At 40.0% G+C, this 20,280-nt stretch overlaps 1 protein-coding gene across 1 annotated transcript in view; it reads right to left on the minus strand.

Moving 5' to 3' along the window:
* Positions 1-20,280, minus strand: part of CDH2 (cadherin 2) — a 187,280-nt gene that overhangs the window by 25,812 nt on the left and 141,188 nt on the right. Inside the window, exons 9-15 of the mRNA XM_024739370.1 lie at positions 16,743-16,880; positions 15,878-16,063; positions 13,131-13,384; positions 11,568-11,710; positions 8,490-8,723; positions 7,951-8,184; positions 5,855-5,994 (exon numbers count right to left, since the gene is read on the minus strand). Of these exons, the coding sequence (XP_024595138.1) occupies positions 5,855-5,994; positions 7,951-8,184; positions 8,490-8,723; positions 11,568-11,710; positions 13,131-13,384; positions 15,878-16,063; positions 16,743-16,880 (1,329 nt within the window). The remainder of the gene's footprint in view (positions 1-5,854; positions 5,995-7,950; positions 8,185-8,489; positions 8,724-11,567; positions 11,711-13,130; positions 13,385-15,877; positions 16,064-16,742; positions 16,881-20,280) is intronic.

Below are 20,280 nucleotides of genomic sequence, written 5' to 3' on the forward strand. Positions count from 1 at the left end.
ATGCTCTGTAAAATACCTGCTACGTGTAATAAAAATCGACCAAAACTTGTCTAGAATGTAACATGGCACCAGTTCCATTTCCGAGGCTCACTCTTGTAAAAACATAATGTCTTCAAAAAAAAAAAAAACAATAAAAAATATGAGCCAAAGTCTGTTGCCAAAAAGGCTTAATGCATGCTTCAAAGAAATAGAATTTCTAACAGGAGCCACATGTGAATTATGGACAATAGTATACAGTATACTTCACAAAACTGAACTTCTCAGGAACCGGCTATGACTTTAAGATTAAAAAGCAATGGCGTCTTGTTTAGAACATGGAGAAGCATTTGGCATAAATTCACTTAGAAAGTAAGAGTATTAAATAAAGTGTTTCTTTTTCTTAAGGAAAAAAAGTAAATGATAAAGTCCATCCAAAACTTTAAAATAGAAATCTTGATGAAATCTATTGGAGAAAATATCCTAACAGATAGAGAGATATATTAGAAAGCTCTAGTAATGAAAACAGCATGGTATTGGCCTAAGAATAGACAAATAGGACAACTAGTACAGCACAGAGCATCTGGAAGCCACCCCACAGGTCCACACATGTATAACCACCTGCTTTATGACAAACAAACCCCTTCAATGCAGTGGAGATGGGTTATCGTTTTAGTAAACAGTGCTGGATAGCCAGCTAGGAAGAAAACAGAAGAGACCCCTGATCTATATCTTTTTTTTTTTTATTGGAGTATAATTGCTTTATAATGCTGTGTTAGTTTCTGCTGTACAATGAAGTGAATCAGCTATATGTATATCTATATCCTCTCCCTCTTGGACCTCCCACCACCCCCATCCTACCCAACTAGGTCATCACAGAGCACTGAGCTGAGCTCCCTGTGCTATACAGCAGGTTCCCACTAGCTAGCTATTTCACACATGGTAGTGTATTTATGTCAAACCTAATCTCCCAATTTGTCCCACCCCCCTTCCCCCTCTGTGTCCATATGTCCGTTCTCTACGTCTGCTTCTCTATTCCTGCCCTGCAAATAGGTTCATCCGTACCATTTTTCTAGATTTCCACAAATATGCGTTAATATACGATATTTGTTTTTCTCTTTCTGGCTTACTTATACTACATGAATAATCCATTACAGATGGATCACAGACTTAATATAATAGGTAAAACCATAAAGCTTCAAGAAGGCAAGATTGGGCTTCCCTGGTGGCGCGGTGGTTGAGAGTCCACCTGCCGATGCAGGGGACACGGGTTCATGCCCCGGTCCGGGAAGATCCCACATGCCGCGGAGCGGCTGGGCCCGTGAGCCATGGCTGCTAAGCCTGTGCGTCCGGAGCCTGTGCTCCGCAGTGGGAGAGGCCACAACAGTGAGAGGCCCGCGTACCGCAAAAAAACATAAAATAAAATAAAATAAAATAAAAAAGAAGGCAAGATATTTTTTGGGGGGGCATTCATTAACTCAGGGAGACAAAGTTTCCTTAAATAGGTATAAATGTACTAACCATAATGGAAAAAACTGATAAATTAGACTTCATTAAAATTAAAAACTTCTTTTCATCATAAGCTACCACTAAGAGAATAAAAAAGCAAGCTACAGAATGGAAGATATTTATAATACATTTATCCGACAAAGAACTGATATCCATAGTATAGAAGGCCCTCCTACAAATCAATAAGAAAAAGACAAACAACCCAATAGAAAAGTAAACAAATAAGCTGAACAGACACTTCACAGAGAAGATATCAAAATGGCAAGTAAGTCAGTAGGAACATCCCAATTAGATCATAATGAGGCATATACCACCAGAGTGGCTAAAATTTTGAAAGACTGAGAAAACCCAAGGGCTAGTGAGGATGTAGGGCAACTGGAAGTCTCATACGCCGCTGTGGCCGGGGGAGTGTGAACCGGCACAATCACTTCGGAAGACCGGCAGGATTGTACTGAGGGCTGCGCCTATGTGCATATTCTAGGACCTAGAAATTCAATCCCTGAGCACACACCAGCACAAATGCGCCAAAACAGGCATAAGAACATTCATAGCAGTTTTATTCACAATAACTCAGCTGGATCAACTCAAATGCCAAGTGTAGTAGGATGGATAAATAAAATGTGGTCAATTCTCACAACACAACGGTATTTGGCAATGACAAGAAATGAACGACTTCTAAATGTAGCATGGATGAATCTTACAGATAAAATATCGAGTAAAGGAAGCCAGGCAGGAAAAGTACCTACTGTATGACATCCATTTTTATAATAAAATCCCAAACCAGGTAATGCCCATCTATGGTGATGGAAATAAAAAATACTAGTTACTTTTGACACAGGGCATACTGCCTGACAGGGGGGTACACAGTGAGCTTCCGGGGTAATGGAAACATGCTTTGTTGACATGAGTGGTGATTATACTCTGAAACAGGGAGGAAGCCTGCTTCTGGTTGGGATAGAGAAAAGCATGAGATTATCATTGACACTCTAATGCTAAGAACAAGCCAGGTATGTTACTAAATCACAGATTTCTGAGAACATAAGATAGCTAAAAACACAATGAGATCTAACTGAATGAAAATAAAGAAACCAGCAAGCCCTTTCTAGGAGAAAGGAGACCCATAACTGTTCTTATCCCCGGAGGAAGAGTGAGAAGAGTCATTCAATGGTAAAAGGACAGATCACCCCGACTCTGAAGGAAACTTTAGTGGCCGTGAGTGGATATAGGCTTGATGGAGTCACATCCTTGGGGAGCCTGTACCCACCACCAGCTCCTTCCCATAGGCCTTTACCTAGCGCACAAACTGGGGGTCCACCAAAGGGTGGGTGCAGGGCCACAGATCTGTCATACTAAGGAGGGAGTTTGGATTTGATAATTTCCAAAGAGCAGATGGGGTGTGCATCCAGAGACCGGACTCTCATGAGGAGGCCGCTGCAGGCCAGTGATGCTTCTGACCTAAGTGAAGGCAGTGGCCTGGATGATGGTGAAAGTGAATGGATCTCATGAACCACTTTAGAGGCAGAGGAGACAGAACCTTCGGTGTAGGCTTCCTATGCTGCATATTTTATTCCGCTATTATGAGGTACAAGTTAGAGTGAATAAAAAACCCGTTATCTAATTTTGTCACAATTTTCTATAATGAGAACTGCAAATGGGAATCGTAAGAGGATCAGAGAATGGGTGGAGGCTCTTGATCTAGACGAAACTGCCATCAAAGAACCAAGAGGCAACAGGAAGACGCCACAGGAAGACCAGCGCTCTTTCAATAAAGAAATGAGCCACTGAGGTCAATCCAGAGCAAGTTCCAGAAGAGTCTTTGGACTATCAAGAAAGTGGGTAGGAAGCGACACATTCGTGCCCAAGAGTTGATCTGGGAGCAGAGAAAATTTCCCGGGTCAGGTAAAGAAGAGGTTGAAGATTGATAACAATTTTAATAAATCTTGCAATAGGTAAGTTTTACCATTTGATCTCAAGCATCAATCTAAGTGGACACAGTCAGTAATGGAAGTTAAGTCTTTCCTAAAATAACTACAACAATAAAATTTCATTAAATAATTTCTTAAAGGAATTGGAAGGGAAGAGAAAAAGCCAGATCAGCTGACATCAAGTACCCTGGTCCAGACCCTCGGATGCTGTGAAATATCTTGGTTCTTGATTCTATGCAGCATCCAGTCATGACTGATGTCCTTCTAGTTGTTACTATTTTTACCGAAGCTTCACTGAGTCGGGCTTAGGTTTATGCCTAGAAAATTATGCACAATGACATGAAAAATAAAATGCTGAAAGAAGATTTATGAGATAATGTGATCAGTATAATGTTTGCTGTTCTTGAACATAGCTCAGGAAAGTGAAAGGACAGATTAATGAGGGATTAAGCCAAACATGAATTTTAATATCCAAAGACATTTATAAGCAAGAAACCCTGGGGTATATTTATAGAGCCACTTTAATTAGTCAGTATTCAAAACAGCTTTACACATGAGTCAAGTTTTCAACAGATTTAAAATACACATCTCTTCTAAATGAGAGAATTGAGGTATTGTAAACCAAGCATGGAATCAGGAATCGGAAGATTCGGGCTTGAGTTCTGACTCTGCCAGTTACAGACTTGGAGAGCAAATCACAAAACCTTTTCAAATGGAAAATGGAAAACTCTGATGGACTGCCACAAAGATGAAGCACAACAATGGGTGCGAATGTGCTTTGTAAAACAAAAAGCGATATATCCTCAAAGGAGTAAAGAAGAGAAAGAGAACATATGTTCAGAAATTTGCTTGAATTAATTTTTCAAGTTAACAGTCCTATCACTAATGTCTACGTATATACTCTGCAGACAGAGTATTTTGAATTTACTGATAATGATCCCAGACCCAAGGATTCTGGGTTCTTTACCTGACTACTACCCCCAACACTTGCATTAGTATATGGAAGTGAGAGCTATCCAATGTATCTAAGAAATACCTCTCACAGGGATTGCTCATGGATTATACTCATACCTTCCAGATAATTTCAAAAGGAACTGTATATTGATAACTATATAGTTAGTTTAGGCTGTATCATCAGACAGACCTGGATTCAAATCCTACTTCTATCACTTCCTAGTTGTATGAATTTATAGACTCCAACAATCCCTATCTGTTTGCTAACACAAAAGTGGACATAGTCACAATACAGTACACAGCTTTCAAAGATTTAAGAGGTAACAGCATTTAATGTGCTTAGCAGAATGCCTGGTATGTAGTACAGACCTCGAAAGTGTTAGTTACAATGATATCTACAATGTTGCTTCCCAGCAGATAAAGTTCTTCATTTTCCACCTATTGGTCATTCCCATCCTCGAACAGGGATGCAGCTCCTTATGTACACACAGAAGCGCATGTTATTCTATAACCAGTCAGGAGCTCAACATTTATTAAGCAACTACTGTAAGCCAGGACCATGACAGACATCACGGGTACAGAGGTGAACTGGATATTGTCTCTTACATTCTCAAGGATGTAAGATTCTTGGGAATTCCCTAGCGGTCCAGTGGTCAGGACTCAGCACTTTCCCTGCCAGGGCCCGGGTTCAATCCTTGGTTGGGGAACTAAGATCCCACAAGCCATGTGCGGAGTGGCCAAAAAGAAAAAAAAAGTAAGATTCTTGAGGGCAGATCTTTGTTGGCTCTGCCCACCTCTGTTACCCAATGATTAAAATAGTGCCTGATTATTGAATGTGCTTGGTAAGTGTTTATGAAATGAATAGCTTGTGCTTTTTCTGCCATACTGATAAAAATCCAAATTCCAACATAGAAACTATTTTTACTTTTAGTTTGGATATGCAATGAAGAAAAACTGTAAAGAAAAACATTTTTATCAGTACGGATATAATTAGTATTAGGTGTAAATCCTGGGCTCCTTGAATCAATGTTAATGATCTTCTCACAAAATAAATACAATGACATTTGGCACTTTGGAAAAAAAAAATCAATAAGCAGCACAGGTTGGAAAGAATTCACCAAGTGTCTGAGAATGTGATAAAGGAAAAGAAACTTGATCCCATTCTTTTACTCTATGTATTAACATTTTCCCCACCACTTTAATTTTTTGTTGTTGTTGTTTGTTTCTTTGTTTTGTGGTACGCGGGCTTCTCACTGTTGTGGCCTCTCCCGTTGCGGAGCACAGGCTCCGGACGCGCAGGCTCAGCAGCCATGGCTCACGGGCCCAGCCGCTCCGCGGCATGTGGGATCTTCCCGGACCGGGGCACGAACCTGCATCCCCTGCATCGGCAGGCGGACTCTCAACCACTGCGCCACCAGGGAAGCCCACCACTTTAATTTTAAGATGATAAAATTTCACTTAGAGATTTAAAGATTTAAAACATTGCTCACCTGGTCTTCTTCTCCTCCACCTTCTTCATCGTATTTTAAAATATTATCTCTTACATCGTCTTCTGGATCAATTAAAAGTTGCTTGGCTTGGCGTTCCTTATCCCGACGTTTCATCCATACTACAAACATCAGAACGAGGACTAGGCAGAAAGAGAGTAAAGACGTACAGTGTAGTAATTTTAAAAACTCGACCTGTCTAATCACAGTCTTCAACACTAAAAATTTATACTTATATGGCTGGAAAACTTGTAATGCGTCTTCTACTCTGTTACCTATTTCTGGCCTCACATGACCAGAGACAAGACAAAGCAGAGGCCCTGAGCGCTAGGTTTAGAGTGTGAGGACCCGGGTTCTGCAAACTGGTGCCCTGTGAACTCACTGAGTGGACGTCTGTCCTCAGTTTTACCATCTACAAATGGGGACAAAAACTATTTCTGTCTTTTACTTTGTCTTGCCAGAGGATAGGATACGCTTAATATAATGGCTTGTAAATTTTAGAACAGCAAACAACAGTAAGTGAAATAGTCACTCGTTATTTAATTGCTGTTTCATTCCAGTTGATCCGTCATCATTCTACTCCCCAAATCAGAGAGAAGGGCACTTGTCAAGGACAGGACGTGCTTGCCAAGATGCCTTTGGTAGTACATTAGACCTGGATCAGCGACTTGATCGTGAGGATTTTTGACTCCCAAGGGCCTGGGTCCTTCTACTGCACTATTGTGCTTTTCTGTTTCCTATTCCACTGCATGTTTCAGGTAAAAAGGCCAGGGGATTAGTTTGAGCACTGAAATAACATTAGGCGTTCATGCTTTACACTTCTGTGCCAGGATTAGAATCATAAATTTTCCAGTGCGTTGATGCTAAAATCAGCATTGATTCATTTTCCTTCAAAATGGCTTGAGTCACTTCTTCATGCCACAATCCATCAGCTCTAAGTCTTTCTTGATAAGGTTGGTGTATATGCCCCATGGTAGTTGAAACTGAAACATATCCTTAAGTGTACATCTAGTGCACATTCCTTCTAAAATCTGGGGCTATCAGTTTACATCCTGAAGCAAAAGATTTAATGACTCTATTTGAGCACATTTTTATTATTGGCCATAAAAGTAAATATCCTCCTTTTAAAGCCATATACATGATCTCATTTGCCATTGTTCCAGGGCTAAATCTACCAAGTGGATTATTAGTACAGCATGTAGGTTTCAAATTATAGTGAGAGCAGTCTCCACATAGGAAGTAAAAAATGCTTAGCCCTCTACAGTAATTGCTTAGAAAAAAAAAGGGACAGCATTCTAAATTACTAGAACACTTGCAAATGGAGAAAACATAAAAGAAATGGCCAACATTTTCAAGAAAGTGATTGGTGCATAGCATGACCGCACAGTAAACTAAGTCCTGCTGCTATTCAACAATACAACACAGGGTCCAGGCAATTTATTCTTTTAACCTGCATGCTTACAAGTGGCTCCTAAAGTACTTCCCAGTGGTTAATTCCTTGCATTCCACTGAACCAAAGACTGCAAAGTATTTTAAAAAGGAGCAATTCCTTAATCTAGACTTGCTCTAAAGACAGACAGTTTATTGAGCTGTGCAATCATTTCTATTATCCAATGTGCCGTATGAAGTACAATCTCTCACTATTTTATGCAGCCCGTCGAAAACAAATACCTTGATCCTTGCATGGCTGGAGCAGGTTGCTGACTGCACTTTATATGGAGGAAAGCAATACACTTATTTTCCTAAATCACCAACTACGTGCCATGAATTCAGACTCGAATCCTAAGAGAAGGGCTCCAACTGAGCACTGTCTAATATTTTTCTATGAAAAGAGTTTGCTACAGCTCCCCAAGCGATCAGCATCAGAAAACTGCAACAGGGCACGAAAGAGGTAGGCTGGCTGGGTTTGCTGCAAACACGTAAGTGCTTGCAAGGATGCTCAGGGCTTCTCTCATTCTGAAGTGGGCGTGGCTGCAAGAAAATGCTCAGAGGTGGAAGAGAGTTGTTAGGTTACGATGAAAGGCGACAATAAAAAGTTACTTTGCTGAACATCCTAGAAGCAACAAGAATTACACCTAAGAGACGAGGAAAGTACTCACTGAGCAGGATGATGATGCAAAGCAGGATTGCAATGATGGCGCCCGTGCCCAGCCCTGCGCCCACAATTCTGTCCACATCTGTGCAGTCCCCGTTGGAGTCACACTGGCAAACCTTCACGCGAAGGATGGAAATATTTGACTTGGGAGGATTACCCGAATCTGTGATTATGATTGGAACTTCATATATCCCGGCTTCAAGAAATTTTATCTTTAAGTTGAGCTGAGCAAAATCACCTATACAAAAAAGGGAAAAATACAGTCTGATAGTTCATACATTATACGATTCAAAAACACATGGCATTTTCCAGAACGTATTACCCCCGAATGGTACATATAAAGCAGTTTTCAACTATCCTGCACTGTCAAGTTTTGTTTTTTGTTTTTGTTTTTTGTCTCTAAGGGCTTCTAATATCTTATTTAAACTTTAAGTAGCTTTTAAAATACATTTAAGGGGATAATAAAGCACTTAAAATTAACTTTTCATGCCAGGTCAAAGCCTCTCAACTGCACATATATTCAAATAATGAACCTGTTCTCACCATTAAGCCGAGTGATGGTCCAATTTCTCTTAATAGTCACTGGAGACAAAGGAAGATCAAAAGCAAATGGTCCAGCGTTTGGATCAATGTCATAGTCAAGTGCCGTGATGTTAATTGAATTGGGGTCCGGAGTTTCGCAAGTCTCTGCCTCTTGAGGTAGCACTTGAGGGGCATTGTCATTAATATCAAGTAAATAGATCTGCAGCGTTCCTGTTCCACTCATAGGAGGGATTCCTTAAAAGGGAGAAAAAAACCACAAACCGACGCTGAACAATTCTTTCCCTTGAGACTCACTTACGATGAAACTCTAAGTTTCCAGCCTGCTTGCCCCTATCACTGCGTAACCTTGGAAGAATGTAGTTGCCACAGCATCTCGGCAGACTGTTTTCGGTACAAGGCCACTTCATGCCTCTTTTGCAGGATGACCCTGTGCTGCCCCCGCTGGGGCTGCGGGCGCTGAGGGGCGGTAACAAGGCGCATGCGCACGCCCCTGGCCCGGCCAAGGGTGATCCGGCGCCCTCGCCGTCCTTACTCTGGGCCCCGTGCACATCGCGCTCCTCTAGGCACCGGGGATTGTAAGAGAAGCAGAACCCCGGGCTCATGATCTCATGGGCCCTACTCTTTGAGGGAGAACCAAGCCGTGTGCACAAAAGAACCCAAGAATGCTTTTCAAGCTCAGACACTGCTCTGAAATATCGAAAACAGTCTACAGACAAGTGATATGGACCCACAGACCTCATCTTGGGGAGGAGCCCATGGAGAAGAGACATGTTATTTACTGATCAACCAACTACTTCCTTGAGAAAGTATTAGGTTGCTCCCTATACGTTATTTCATTGTCATCCTACGAAGTAGGTTTAAACAGATAGGCACCGAAGTTTCTGTAAACTGGTCACGGTCGCACCCTCTTAGAAGTGGTAGGGTTGCTAGTAAAGACTCGTCTGCCTGACCCCAAATCCATTCTCATTCCACTATAAAATGCGGTCTCTGTACTTACCACTTGTGAAAATTTAGACTGCTGATTTGGACTCTGCTGTGTTATAAATATTTATAAATAAATATATAACAAATATAAAAAATGTAATGAAAACATTATTATATAAACATTATATCAAATATATAAGACAATTACATTTAATTCTATAATTTATATATATTATATAAATCTAATCTAATAGAAATATAGGAATTTTCTAAATAAGCCTGAATATGGAAACCCAGAGGTTTAAGTGACCTGCCCAAGGTCATGAAACTAGGAAGGTACACACATACACTCCTGAGGAGGGGACAAGGAGAAATCTCCACGGACCTCTCTAAGGAGTATGGGTGGCTCTGAGAGCAGGGAGTTTAAGGTGGAGCAGTAGGATGGCTGTTCACCATATTCTAATAGCACCAGAACCACTACGATTCTTTGTAGTTTGAGTTAGCTTCACATTTAATATTATTTGACTGCCATAACAACTTCACAGAATAGCAAGCAGCAAAAACAACAATTAATAAGGAAACAAAGGCACAGAGATTATAACAGCTTGTCCAATTATTAAGGAGCAGAACTAGGGCTCTAAATCCAGTCTTGTGATTTAAAGTCAAGTGCATTTGCAAAGCATCACAGTTACACAGATTTAACTGCTCACTTCTCTCTTGTATCAAACGCTCTTTCAAGTATAAAACAATCCACCTTGGTGAATGAAAAATCTGGTTGTAACTCACAACCAACATATATACATATAATTTTATAGCTCTTTAAATCTCAACATAATGGTGCAAGATATATTACTTTAAGTTTCACTGTGGAGAAAGCTACCACTTACATCTGGCGAGACAAGATACAACACACACGAATGCTGTGCTTTGATGTGAAATGGCAAAAGAGGTTCCTGCCAAGTTTCAATTCTAAATATTTGAACAGTAGGTCTCATATTAGAAAGTATAAGAAATATTGCTTTGGCCCTGTCACCTTGTAGATTTCTGACAGATAATGATCTCATTGAATCTTATTATACAGGATTTGGAAAGGTTCTTTGAAACTGTTCTCATCAAAAATGTTGATATGCAACGTTTTTCAAACTGCATATCTCAGCCACCAAATAGAAAAGCCTACTATTTTTATTAGATGCTAACATTCATAGTCCAACATTAAAATGATTTTAGAAGATGGTCATGATTCAGTTTTAAAACTATTAACACATATAGAAATGTTTATTTGAGTGTTTAGTTTGTGCCAGGCACTGTTTTAAAACCTTTACATGTATAAGCCTTGTTATCTTCCCCTGTACGCTATGAGTTATATACTGCTACCATTATCCCTATTTAACAGAAAAAGGAAATGGACAGATTTAAAACCTTGTTGCCAGTCCTGCAGTTAGAAAATGATAGAACTGGAGTCTGGATCCTGGGGGTCAGGTGGAACTTCAAAGCTTCACTCTTAAACCATGTCATATTGAGAGCTGAAACAAGTCCGACTCCAGTTTAACGTGAGTCATTTTCATCTTACATATCTAAAAAAAAGTGCTCTCTATTAATATCAGCCATTTAGAATCCAGCAGAGACCCAGAAATAAAAAAGATGCTAAACTATAAGTTTATGTTTTTCAAAACCAACACACTAAAGCTCAAGTACTCAATTATTTCAATTTAGGCATGAAATTTAGAGTTTCCTAGCCTGTGGCAGACTAGAGGTAGAGAATTAGAAAAAATGCTAGATACAGACAAACTGACGGCAACAAACACATTGACTAGAAGAAATATAAAAAGACCACCTCAAAAACCACTGCGTCTGGGCCACTGAGGCATCAAGGTGCAGCAGGGCAGAAAAACCACAAAGGCTTGTGATCACAATACTAGGTGACCACGGAGGGTATAAGGACATTGGGAACATTCATTATAGAAGACAGGGAATGTATCACAGAAAGCCCAGTGGAAATGGAAAATAGAAATTGGGGCCTTAGAAGAATGAAGGTCAGTTTTCTAGACAATTGGGTTTTGTAGAAAACTTCATTTCCTGATGATGCATTTGTGATAAGGCTCTACGCTCTTAACAACATCCAGGATAATACAGTGACTATATTTAATTACGTACCATTGTCAGAAGCAAGGAAAGTAGCGTTATATATATTATTTTTCACATTTGGAGATTCTCTGTCCAAAACAGCAATTGTAGTTATCTGCCCATTCACAGGATCTATTTTTAGCCAGTTGGCAGGATCAGATAATTTTGTGTATCTACAAAATGAAAGCACAATACATTTAATATTTTTGACATGACACTTAAAAAATAAAGCCTATTTTTCAGGTTCAGTCCCAGGTGAAACCGGTGCGTTAACTTGCATTTTTGTAGATGATGGTTGGACATGCAGCCGTAACGCGGGAAAGAATTTCTGTGGCAGTGGTTTGGAGAGGTACATGAAGGTTGTGTGCTGCATGGGCAGGCGCACAGGAAACATTGCATAGGTGTTCCAGGGGAAAGACCAGGAGCCCAGTCTCCCTACTGCAGTTTGGGGTTAAGGGGGATTTGACAGATCTGATTTTAAGCTGTTATCTAGTTCATAGGATAGCAACGGTGCAGAAAAAATAGCTCAAATATATCTTCTAAGCGCGCAGGAGCCCTAATGTATAGGGCTTAAGAGAAATTTTCATAGAAGTTGAATTTTCTATCACAGAACACTCCTAAAACGTTTACCACCTTATCATGGTGGAGATGTGGCCACAGTGGGGAGGACCTCCCCCCGCCCACCAATTCCCATTCCTTCTAGGATCTCCCCACCTGGCCCAAGCCTCAGAACTACACCCTTCAAGGCAAGTCCCATGGTCTGAGCAGATTTATCTGTATCAGCTTAACCTCCTTTTTTATTTGGTGTGGGGGTAAGCTTTTCAAGCTTGGGAAACCAATAGACGAATTGGAAAACATATCCTATGTTTTGAGAGGTAAAAATCTGCAGGAGTCCAGGATACCTATTCACTAGCTATTTCTCTATCTTGATTCCAATGTATAGAGAAATGAAGGAGATACGCAGTTATTTATCTGTTAGCAACAGTTCTGAAAGAAGTTAAATAAAATATGAGCTAATTTTAAAAATTACCATCACCAGCGATGGATAATAGTCATGTGGAGTATGCTCTGCCAACCATCTACTCCCTCATTAGGAAGGATAAATTAGACTTTGCTGAGGCTGGAAATCTTTACAGATATGTTTTGTAAGTCCTATAACCACTGTACAGGTGAGGGATGAAGATAATTAGCTCTTATATCTTGGTGTTGGCATGAGTTTTCTTTTCTTCCTGATGTGTGGGGAAGAGATAAATGTTATAAGCTTCTGAGACTCCCCTATTTACTCACAGGAGAAACTTTATGTGATGGTTGGCATAAAAGCACAGGCTAAATTATTACTAAAGATTTTAAAAAAGGAAAGAGGACAGGAGAAAAGAGGCTGAAAACTTATTTCTTTAAATAATACATGAGTAGATCCATCTTATATTTCCGACATAATACACTCATGGGTCCACTGAAGAAACTTCATCAAAGAATTAAAAATAATCTCATAATAAGGAGTTTGGGTGCTAATGAAAATTTCTCACTCAGATGGCGAATAGATTTTGCGCACAGCATAGAACAGAACGTAAATTACAAAATGGCATTTGATACCTAATATTTTGCTGCATATATCGATCTGGGTCCTGAGCAGTGAACGTTGTTAACATGGTACCGGAGTGAAGACCTTCCTCTTGGCGAATGATCTTAGGATTTGGGGCAAAATAAGGGTTTTCATTCACATCAATAACTGTGACAGACACAGTTGCAGTTGACTGAGGTGGGTGCTGAATACCCTTGGCTAATGGCACTTGATTTTCTGCAGCGACAGTAAGGACATACATCCTATTTGTTTCAAAGTCGATTGGCTGGAAAAATAAAAAAAAATTTTTTAAAGGAGAAACCATATTTTTGCAGGAAATAAGAATATTTGCGTTCTGCAGTTTATCCTTCTAGCAACTCCATTTCTAAATATAAGATATTTATATATCTTGGGCATTTCACAGATTTATGTTCACAAAATAATGCTTATTACTATTGCACGCTGTATTTATTTAGCTACATCTAACAACCGAGTTATTCTTAAGAACAGCACTGTTGACCAAAAATAAAAAAAATACTAAATAATCTGGGATCAAGTGAGAACATGATGGTGTAGATTGTACTCTCAAACATTGGTACAAAGACCACTCCTCAACCGGAAAAGCTTTTACCAGTCTGTGATGAAGTGGACAAAACGAAAACTAGAAAATGTGATTTTTTTTTTCCTCATAAAGCTAAACTTACTCTATTTAAAAGTATCATTCATAATTTGAAGTATACATTTTAGAGTACACACACATATACACCTTAAATAAACAGTAGTGTTTGTAGGTAGAAGGATTTTTATTTTTTCCTTAGTTACAAACTAAAAACTTTATTTTTTCTGGCTGTTTTCCAAAATAATTTTGGGGATTTTACTGGTCTGTACAAATCCCAAATCTAAGAATGCCACTCTAGATAAAGGCAATGAGCAAATAACCTTAATGTAAATATTAACTTCCAGAGTTCCACTGAATCCCATTGTCAATAGAAAAGTTACCAGGAGTCAAGGGACCAGACTGGACTTTCCCTCTTAATTTCCCTGATCATCTTCTAGCTGAGGTGCAGGTAAGCATTACTGTGCGTAACAGTATGAAAAAAAGAGCTTGGAGAGCTCTCATGCCATCCTGGAGAGTCTAAGAAGGACCAAGGGCAGCAGCTACGAGAAGGCCACGATATTAGCACAGACCACACCAGTTTCTTCACCTAGACCACCTCCTCAACTCTTCAGAGTTTCTTCCCTCTCACTCTACAATCCCCAATTCAACTTCCCTTTCTGAATTATTTTCAACAAGACGGTAAAGAAGCCAGGAAAGAGGACAATTCTTTTGAGTAAGCGCATTAGCTCCATGAAACATCCCTGACAACATTTACTTTTGCTAAGACGTTTAATGGGTATTAAGCTTATTTATCCCACAGAACAACATTGAGACTTAGGTACCAGTTATCTCCTCACTGTCTGTGTAAGAACCTGAGGCTTAAAAAACCTGCCATGTTGTCTCCACTACAAAGGGCAGAGCTGGGATTCGAACACAGAGGGGTGGTGCTGTCACTCACTATGCTGTGTTCAGAGAATTTCCCACTCCCACCTCAAGGGGGAGATTACCATTCTACTCATGCACGTATAACATTCTTGGCAACGGAACCCTTAGTACACCTTTCTCTGTAAGACCAACATTCAGGTTCCCTTACGAATCAAGAATGTTCGGATGCGAGGCAAAGAAGCAGCTCTCTTCCCTGGGTGGCTAAAAAGAGATGATCGCTTCAAAGAGCTCTTGCATCCGTTAGTACCATCTACTTGTTAACCTTGAAGTTAACATCCCTTTTACTTCCGGCGCTCAGCTTTGTTTTATTTATTTTTTGACAATTAAGGATCAGAAGGACCAATTTCTTAAAGTCTTGAAAATAGCACTTAAAAACATCAATGTAGAGACTTCCCTGGTGGCACAGTAGTTGACCTCTGCCTGCCAATGCAGGGGACGCGGGCTCGAGCCCTGGTCTGGGAAGATCCCACATGCCGCAGAGCAACTAAGCCCGTGCACCACTACTGAGCCTGTGCTCTAGAGCCTGCGAGCCACAACTGCTGGGGCCAGTGCGCCTGGAGCCCGTGCTCCACGATGGGGGACGCCACCGTAACGAGAAGCCCGCGCGCCATGGCAGGGAGTGGCCCCCGCTTGCTGCAACTGGAGAAAGCCCACGTGCAGCAACAAAGACCCAATGCAGCCAAAATTAATAAAAAATTAAAAAAAAACACAAAAGGAAATGCAAGCTAATACTTAAAAAAAAAGAGAAAAAACAGCAATGTAAATTCGAAACCTTTTAAGAGCGTAGGCCCTCTCCTTGCCTACACTCACCCTGTATTACGTCTGTGATCTTTTCTGGTTTGTTCCCTGAGCCAATACTCTAATAGCAACCTGTAGACATAAGAATAGTACGTGTGGGGCATCCTTCTTAATAGCTATCAATTGGCCATCAAAAATCCATGATGTAACATATCACTAACATATCCATGGCACTGACAGCACTGTTGAGGGCTGTCCTGTCTTCACTGTTAAAACTCCCCAATGACTGAAACAGAATCATATTCCAGGGATAAAGTGAGACTATCTATGTTGGCCTCGGCATAAGTGTAAAATAACAAACGTGACTCCTCCAAATACATTAACTCAGATTCAGAGATGTTCAAAAGAAAAAAGTCCTGAGATTCAATAACAAACTAAGGGGTAGGTGGCATATATGGGTTGCTGCAGAGTCGCCATCAGAGAGACCATCGCACTTACTTTTACTACGGTGACTAAGCCATCGTTACTGTTGGGGTCGGTTTGAATGGCAAAGCGCCCGGCGGGGTCCCCGCCGCTGATTCTGTAGACGGCGTTCCAGGCTGGCGTGTGGGGCTGATCCTTGTCTGTCACAGTTAGATTAGCAACTATGATATCTACCCTGTTTTCAGGGACTTCGCCATAGAACTATAAGAAAAGACAAAGCTCAGTCAGAGGAGTGACAGGCGCCGCTGAAGGACAGTGTGTCTTGATGACCACAGTGCCCTGATTTTACCACCCCATTAAATCTTTATTATCCACACTAAACGAGGAGATTAGTAATGCAGGTAATCACAGCATTTATGTTTGACTTTAAAAACACTATAACGTTTTTCGGCCCTCAAATTTTTTTTTTTGAAATTATGTTACAGTTTCATTAATATTAAATTAGCGTCCTTCGGTGAGTATCTGGGTGGGGGGGAGTGGGCAGGAGTAAAGGACTTGTCTGAAGGAAATCATTTTACTCAAGAGATCATAATTATATGCTGACAAAGTAGCATCTATCAGTCACGTGGTTCGTGCACCTGAAGATATTCATGAATATTTTGTTATAACAGCATGAAGTCTTTTTAGGGCATTTCTTCCAGGCAGCATGTTTTAACAACTTTATCAGTGGACTTGGAGAGAACGAAAAAACAAATTACTTCGGTGCCTTATTTAAAACCCTGGTGTAAGTGACAGGAAACTTAGGAGTCAGTAGCCATTCTACAATGAGAAGAATGAGAAGCAAGTTCCAGCTCTGTTTTAACGCATTTATTATTCATGACAAAACTTCTCAGTAATGGACCACAGGCCTAGACTTCTGTGAGTGACAGTCTGTACTTACTGTCATGGCAGTAAACTCTGGAGGATTGTCATTGACATCTGTCACCGTGATGACAGCCGTGGCTGTGTTTGAGAGGCCATATGTGGGGTTGCCTTCCATGTCTGTAGCTTGAATTATTAACGTGTACTGTTGCACTTTCTAAAAAGGCATAAAGATAACAACTTAAATGAAACGAATTCCTCAAGAAGACGTAACAGTTGTTCTGTAAATGGCTCTTGATTACACACGGAAAGCACAGCATTATTCACCCTGATTAACAGGACTCAAAATTTCCCAAGTGGAGTTTACTTTAACTTGTGAAGCACAGGTCTGGTCCTTGTCTAGAGAGATTTAACTATATGTTTTCGCCTCTACTGGCGGAAAGGAAAGCGTGGCAGATGTGTGAAATTCACTGCGAAGCTGAAACTTCCATCTGGTCTCAACCTTTCTTTTTCTTCTGAACTTCACAACTTTGTCATCAAGCATTCAAGTCATGTGGTTTGTATTTACTTTCTCATACGTTAATTTCTACTCGGTTTAGGATACTGAACACAATAAAGAAACTTGAGAGAGAAGAAAGCATATATAATTCATAAAGTATATATGCTTTCCTTTTATATATCCTTAAAGATGTTCCTTCTATTATACCAAGGTTGATACCGTAATTTTCTCCGAACTTCCATTAGTGTATACTATTTACAACTATAGAGGAGAGAGACATTGTTAAATGAAGTCAAAACCAGAATAAAGGGTTTGTGTCTATATCCTTCATTTTGTAACACAGTAGGCATTTAATAGTTGCATACTCAGTGGACTGCTATTAGGGTTTGTGTCTATATCCTTCATTTTGTAACACAGTAGGCATTTAATAGTTGCACACTCAGTGGACTGCTATTTGGACATAACACTCATTGGGTCCACAGACCTATAATGAATACGGATACATTTTCATATAGATGGTTAATATCAAATAGGCATCACTGCCTTCAAATTCCAGACTGAAGTTTTTAAAGGGGAGCCCTATTCAGCTGTAATGTGTCTAAGAGAAAAATCTTGAGATCGTCTGAAATGTCTACAGCACTAGTTGATGAAGTTCTGTATTAGGAAAACCTAAACAAAACAAATACCTGAAATCATTAGAAATCTCTGTGGAAATTGGCACAGATAAAAAACATAGATCATTGAAACATGTTAAAACATCCTGAACAACAAAACTCACTTCTTCATACAAAAATAAACAGTCACTGCAACGAGTAGTTTTCTCTAATTCTAAATATAGCCAACATTATGAATGGCCACTCTTGAGGGATTTCTGCAGCTTAGAGAGAACAGACACAAATTGTAGCTTTTGCTTTAGTTGTTAGTGGGAAAGGCAAAAGGCAAAGAAAGGGGTAGGAGGGAAAGTCAAACCTCACACATTCAATTTTTAGTGTCTGTCCACCAAGACGCCAATCTCTAGCAGTTATTTCAGTTCCTTTTCCTTTGTCTTCCAAAAAAAACACCCACTTTTTTGATTGGAAAAAAAAAAAGAAACAAAGGAATAGTGTTGGTTGAGCCATTTAAACTTTTCTTAACCCATAACCCCTCACCATAATGCTTACACAGGCTAAAATATTTCTCAATGATTTCCATTCCCAATCAAGAGTGTCATTTCGGCTTAATGCTCTCACAGTTAACAAGAGAATTTTGTAGGGCATTCAATTCAGCCTCCCAGCTGAAAATCATGAAAAATAAAAATTTGTTATGACTTTGAAATGCCATTTTTTTTGGCTGCTATTTGCACAAACAGATGAACATTCTCAAAAAAGAAAAAAATGGAATTTTTTACAGAAGATAAAAAATGTACATAGGTATTATCTGGAGATATGGTTCTTTGTTAATGTCTACTTTACAGTGATCTTCAGAATTATATAAGCATAATATGTACAGTTTTCCACTGAGCTGAAATATTGGGATCAGTAGCTAATACCTGAAATTTCCTATTGCTTCAAGCAAGTCTTCAGATATCTAAGTTACAAAAGAACATTGTTATTTCTAAAATGCAGTGTTTCTTCGAGTAAAGAAAAATACCAACTTGGTAAATAATATAATCTCCAATTTTAAGTGCCTGATTGGTAAAAATGCTTTTACATTTAGTAAGGAAGTCATCGCAGTCTATGTTTTAGACAACCGAACTATTTAGAGCTTCTTGCCTAATTTAGTTACTTGGCATCTGGTTCTGAATGACTGACATTTAGATTTCATAAGAATTTGACTTCCCACCCTCATAGTTTCGCATCTGATCAAGGGGGCTTTGCTTAAAAACATTTCCTTGCTTTCTGTTCTAGAAAGGACAAAGTCTCAACCCCTCTGCTTGCTGTCAATCCTTCCATGTCTGTGACTCACCTTTCCCACCAAAGCTCTCACCTTCCATTCACTGACCCCATACCTTGAGCTGTTTGTATTTATCTTCAAATGCCTATCGCATCCCTGCGCCACTGCATTTGGCATTTTCCTCGGCCTGAATCAGTGGTTCTTAACTGGAGCGATTTTGCCCTACATCTCCCCCAGGGGATATTTGTCAATAACCTGAGACATTTCTGGTTGTCACAACTGGGTAGTGCTACTGACGTCTAATGGGTAGAGACCACAGACGCTACTAAACACCTACGATGCACAGGACAGGCTCCCACAACAGAGACTTATCCTGTCCAAAATGTCAACAGAGCCGAGGTTGAGAAACCCTGGCCCAGAATACCCTTCCCCCTTTATCTGAGCCTAGCAAACACGAAGCTTAAAGTCACCTCAGAGATGACTTCTGAAAGTCCTTGAGGAAGAGCTGTTTGCCTACTCAGGACACACCTCTATCACTGTTTCTAGTTTCTGAGGCTGTTATCAGTCCATCTGTCTGTCCTCCCCGGCTACATACACACATGCCCACACCCCTCCCCAGGGTCATCGCTTTGCAGACGTTTATGTCCCTGGCATATAGCGTAATGCCCGACACAGCATAAGCAAGGGACAAATGCTTTTGAATCTGTAGCTGGTGGATGAATGTATGGGAAACCTTGGGCCTTGCATTATATTATAAAAATCACTTCAGGTTTGGGAAAAACCATCTCCTTATTTACATGGCTAGCTATCATTTATTCATTAAAACATATATACTGGGAGCGTAAACTAGCTCACTGTTTCCCAAACCGCTAAACTGATTCATATACCATCTTCCCAATTCTGCTATATCCTCGTATTTCTACACCATGAGTCACTTACTATTTATCTTGACGTGAACTCCCTTTTAAAAAACAATTTATTGTAAAAGTACTGTAAATGGAAAAGTAGCATCACTTGCCATAAATATAACTCTAAAACTAAACACAATACAATGCCTGTGCTCGGGCAGTCTCTACTTGATGGAGTAGCATCTAAAAGACTTTTGGTCTCTGGTTTTCCCCAGAGGCTTCCCTACGTGTATCAGTTAAAACCATTATACTTGTGTGCCGTACTTTTGAAACTAGAGCCCTGAACTAGAGTGCTCTAGGTGAACGAAGAGGTGAGAACAGTCAGTCATCCATTTGGC

This window comes from Neophocaena asiaeorientalis, unplaced genomic scaffold (genome assembly GCF_003031525.2).
Source record: "Neophocaena asiaeorientalis asiaeorientalis breed wild unplaced genomic scaffold, Neophocaena_asiaeorientalis_V1.1 scaffold42, whole genome shotgun sequence".
Classification (NCBI taxonomy): Eukaryota; Metazoa; Chordata; class Mammalia; order Artiodactyla; family Phocoenidae; genus Neophocaena; species Neophocaena asiaeorientalis.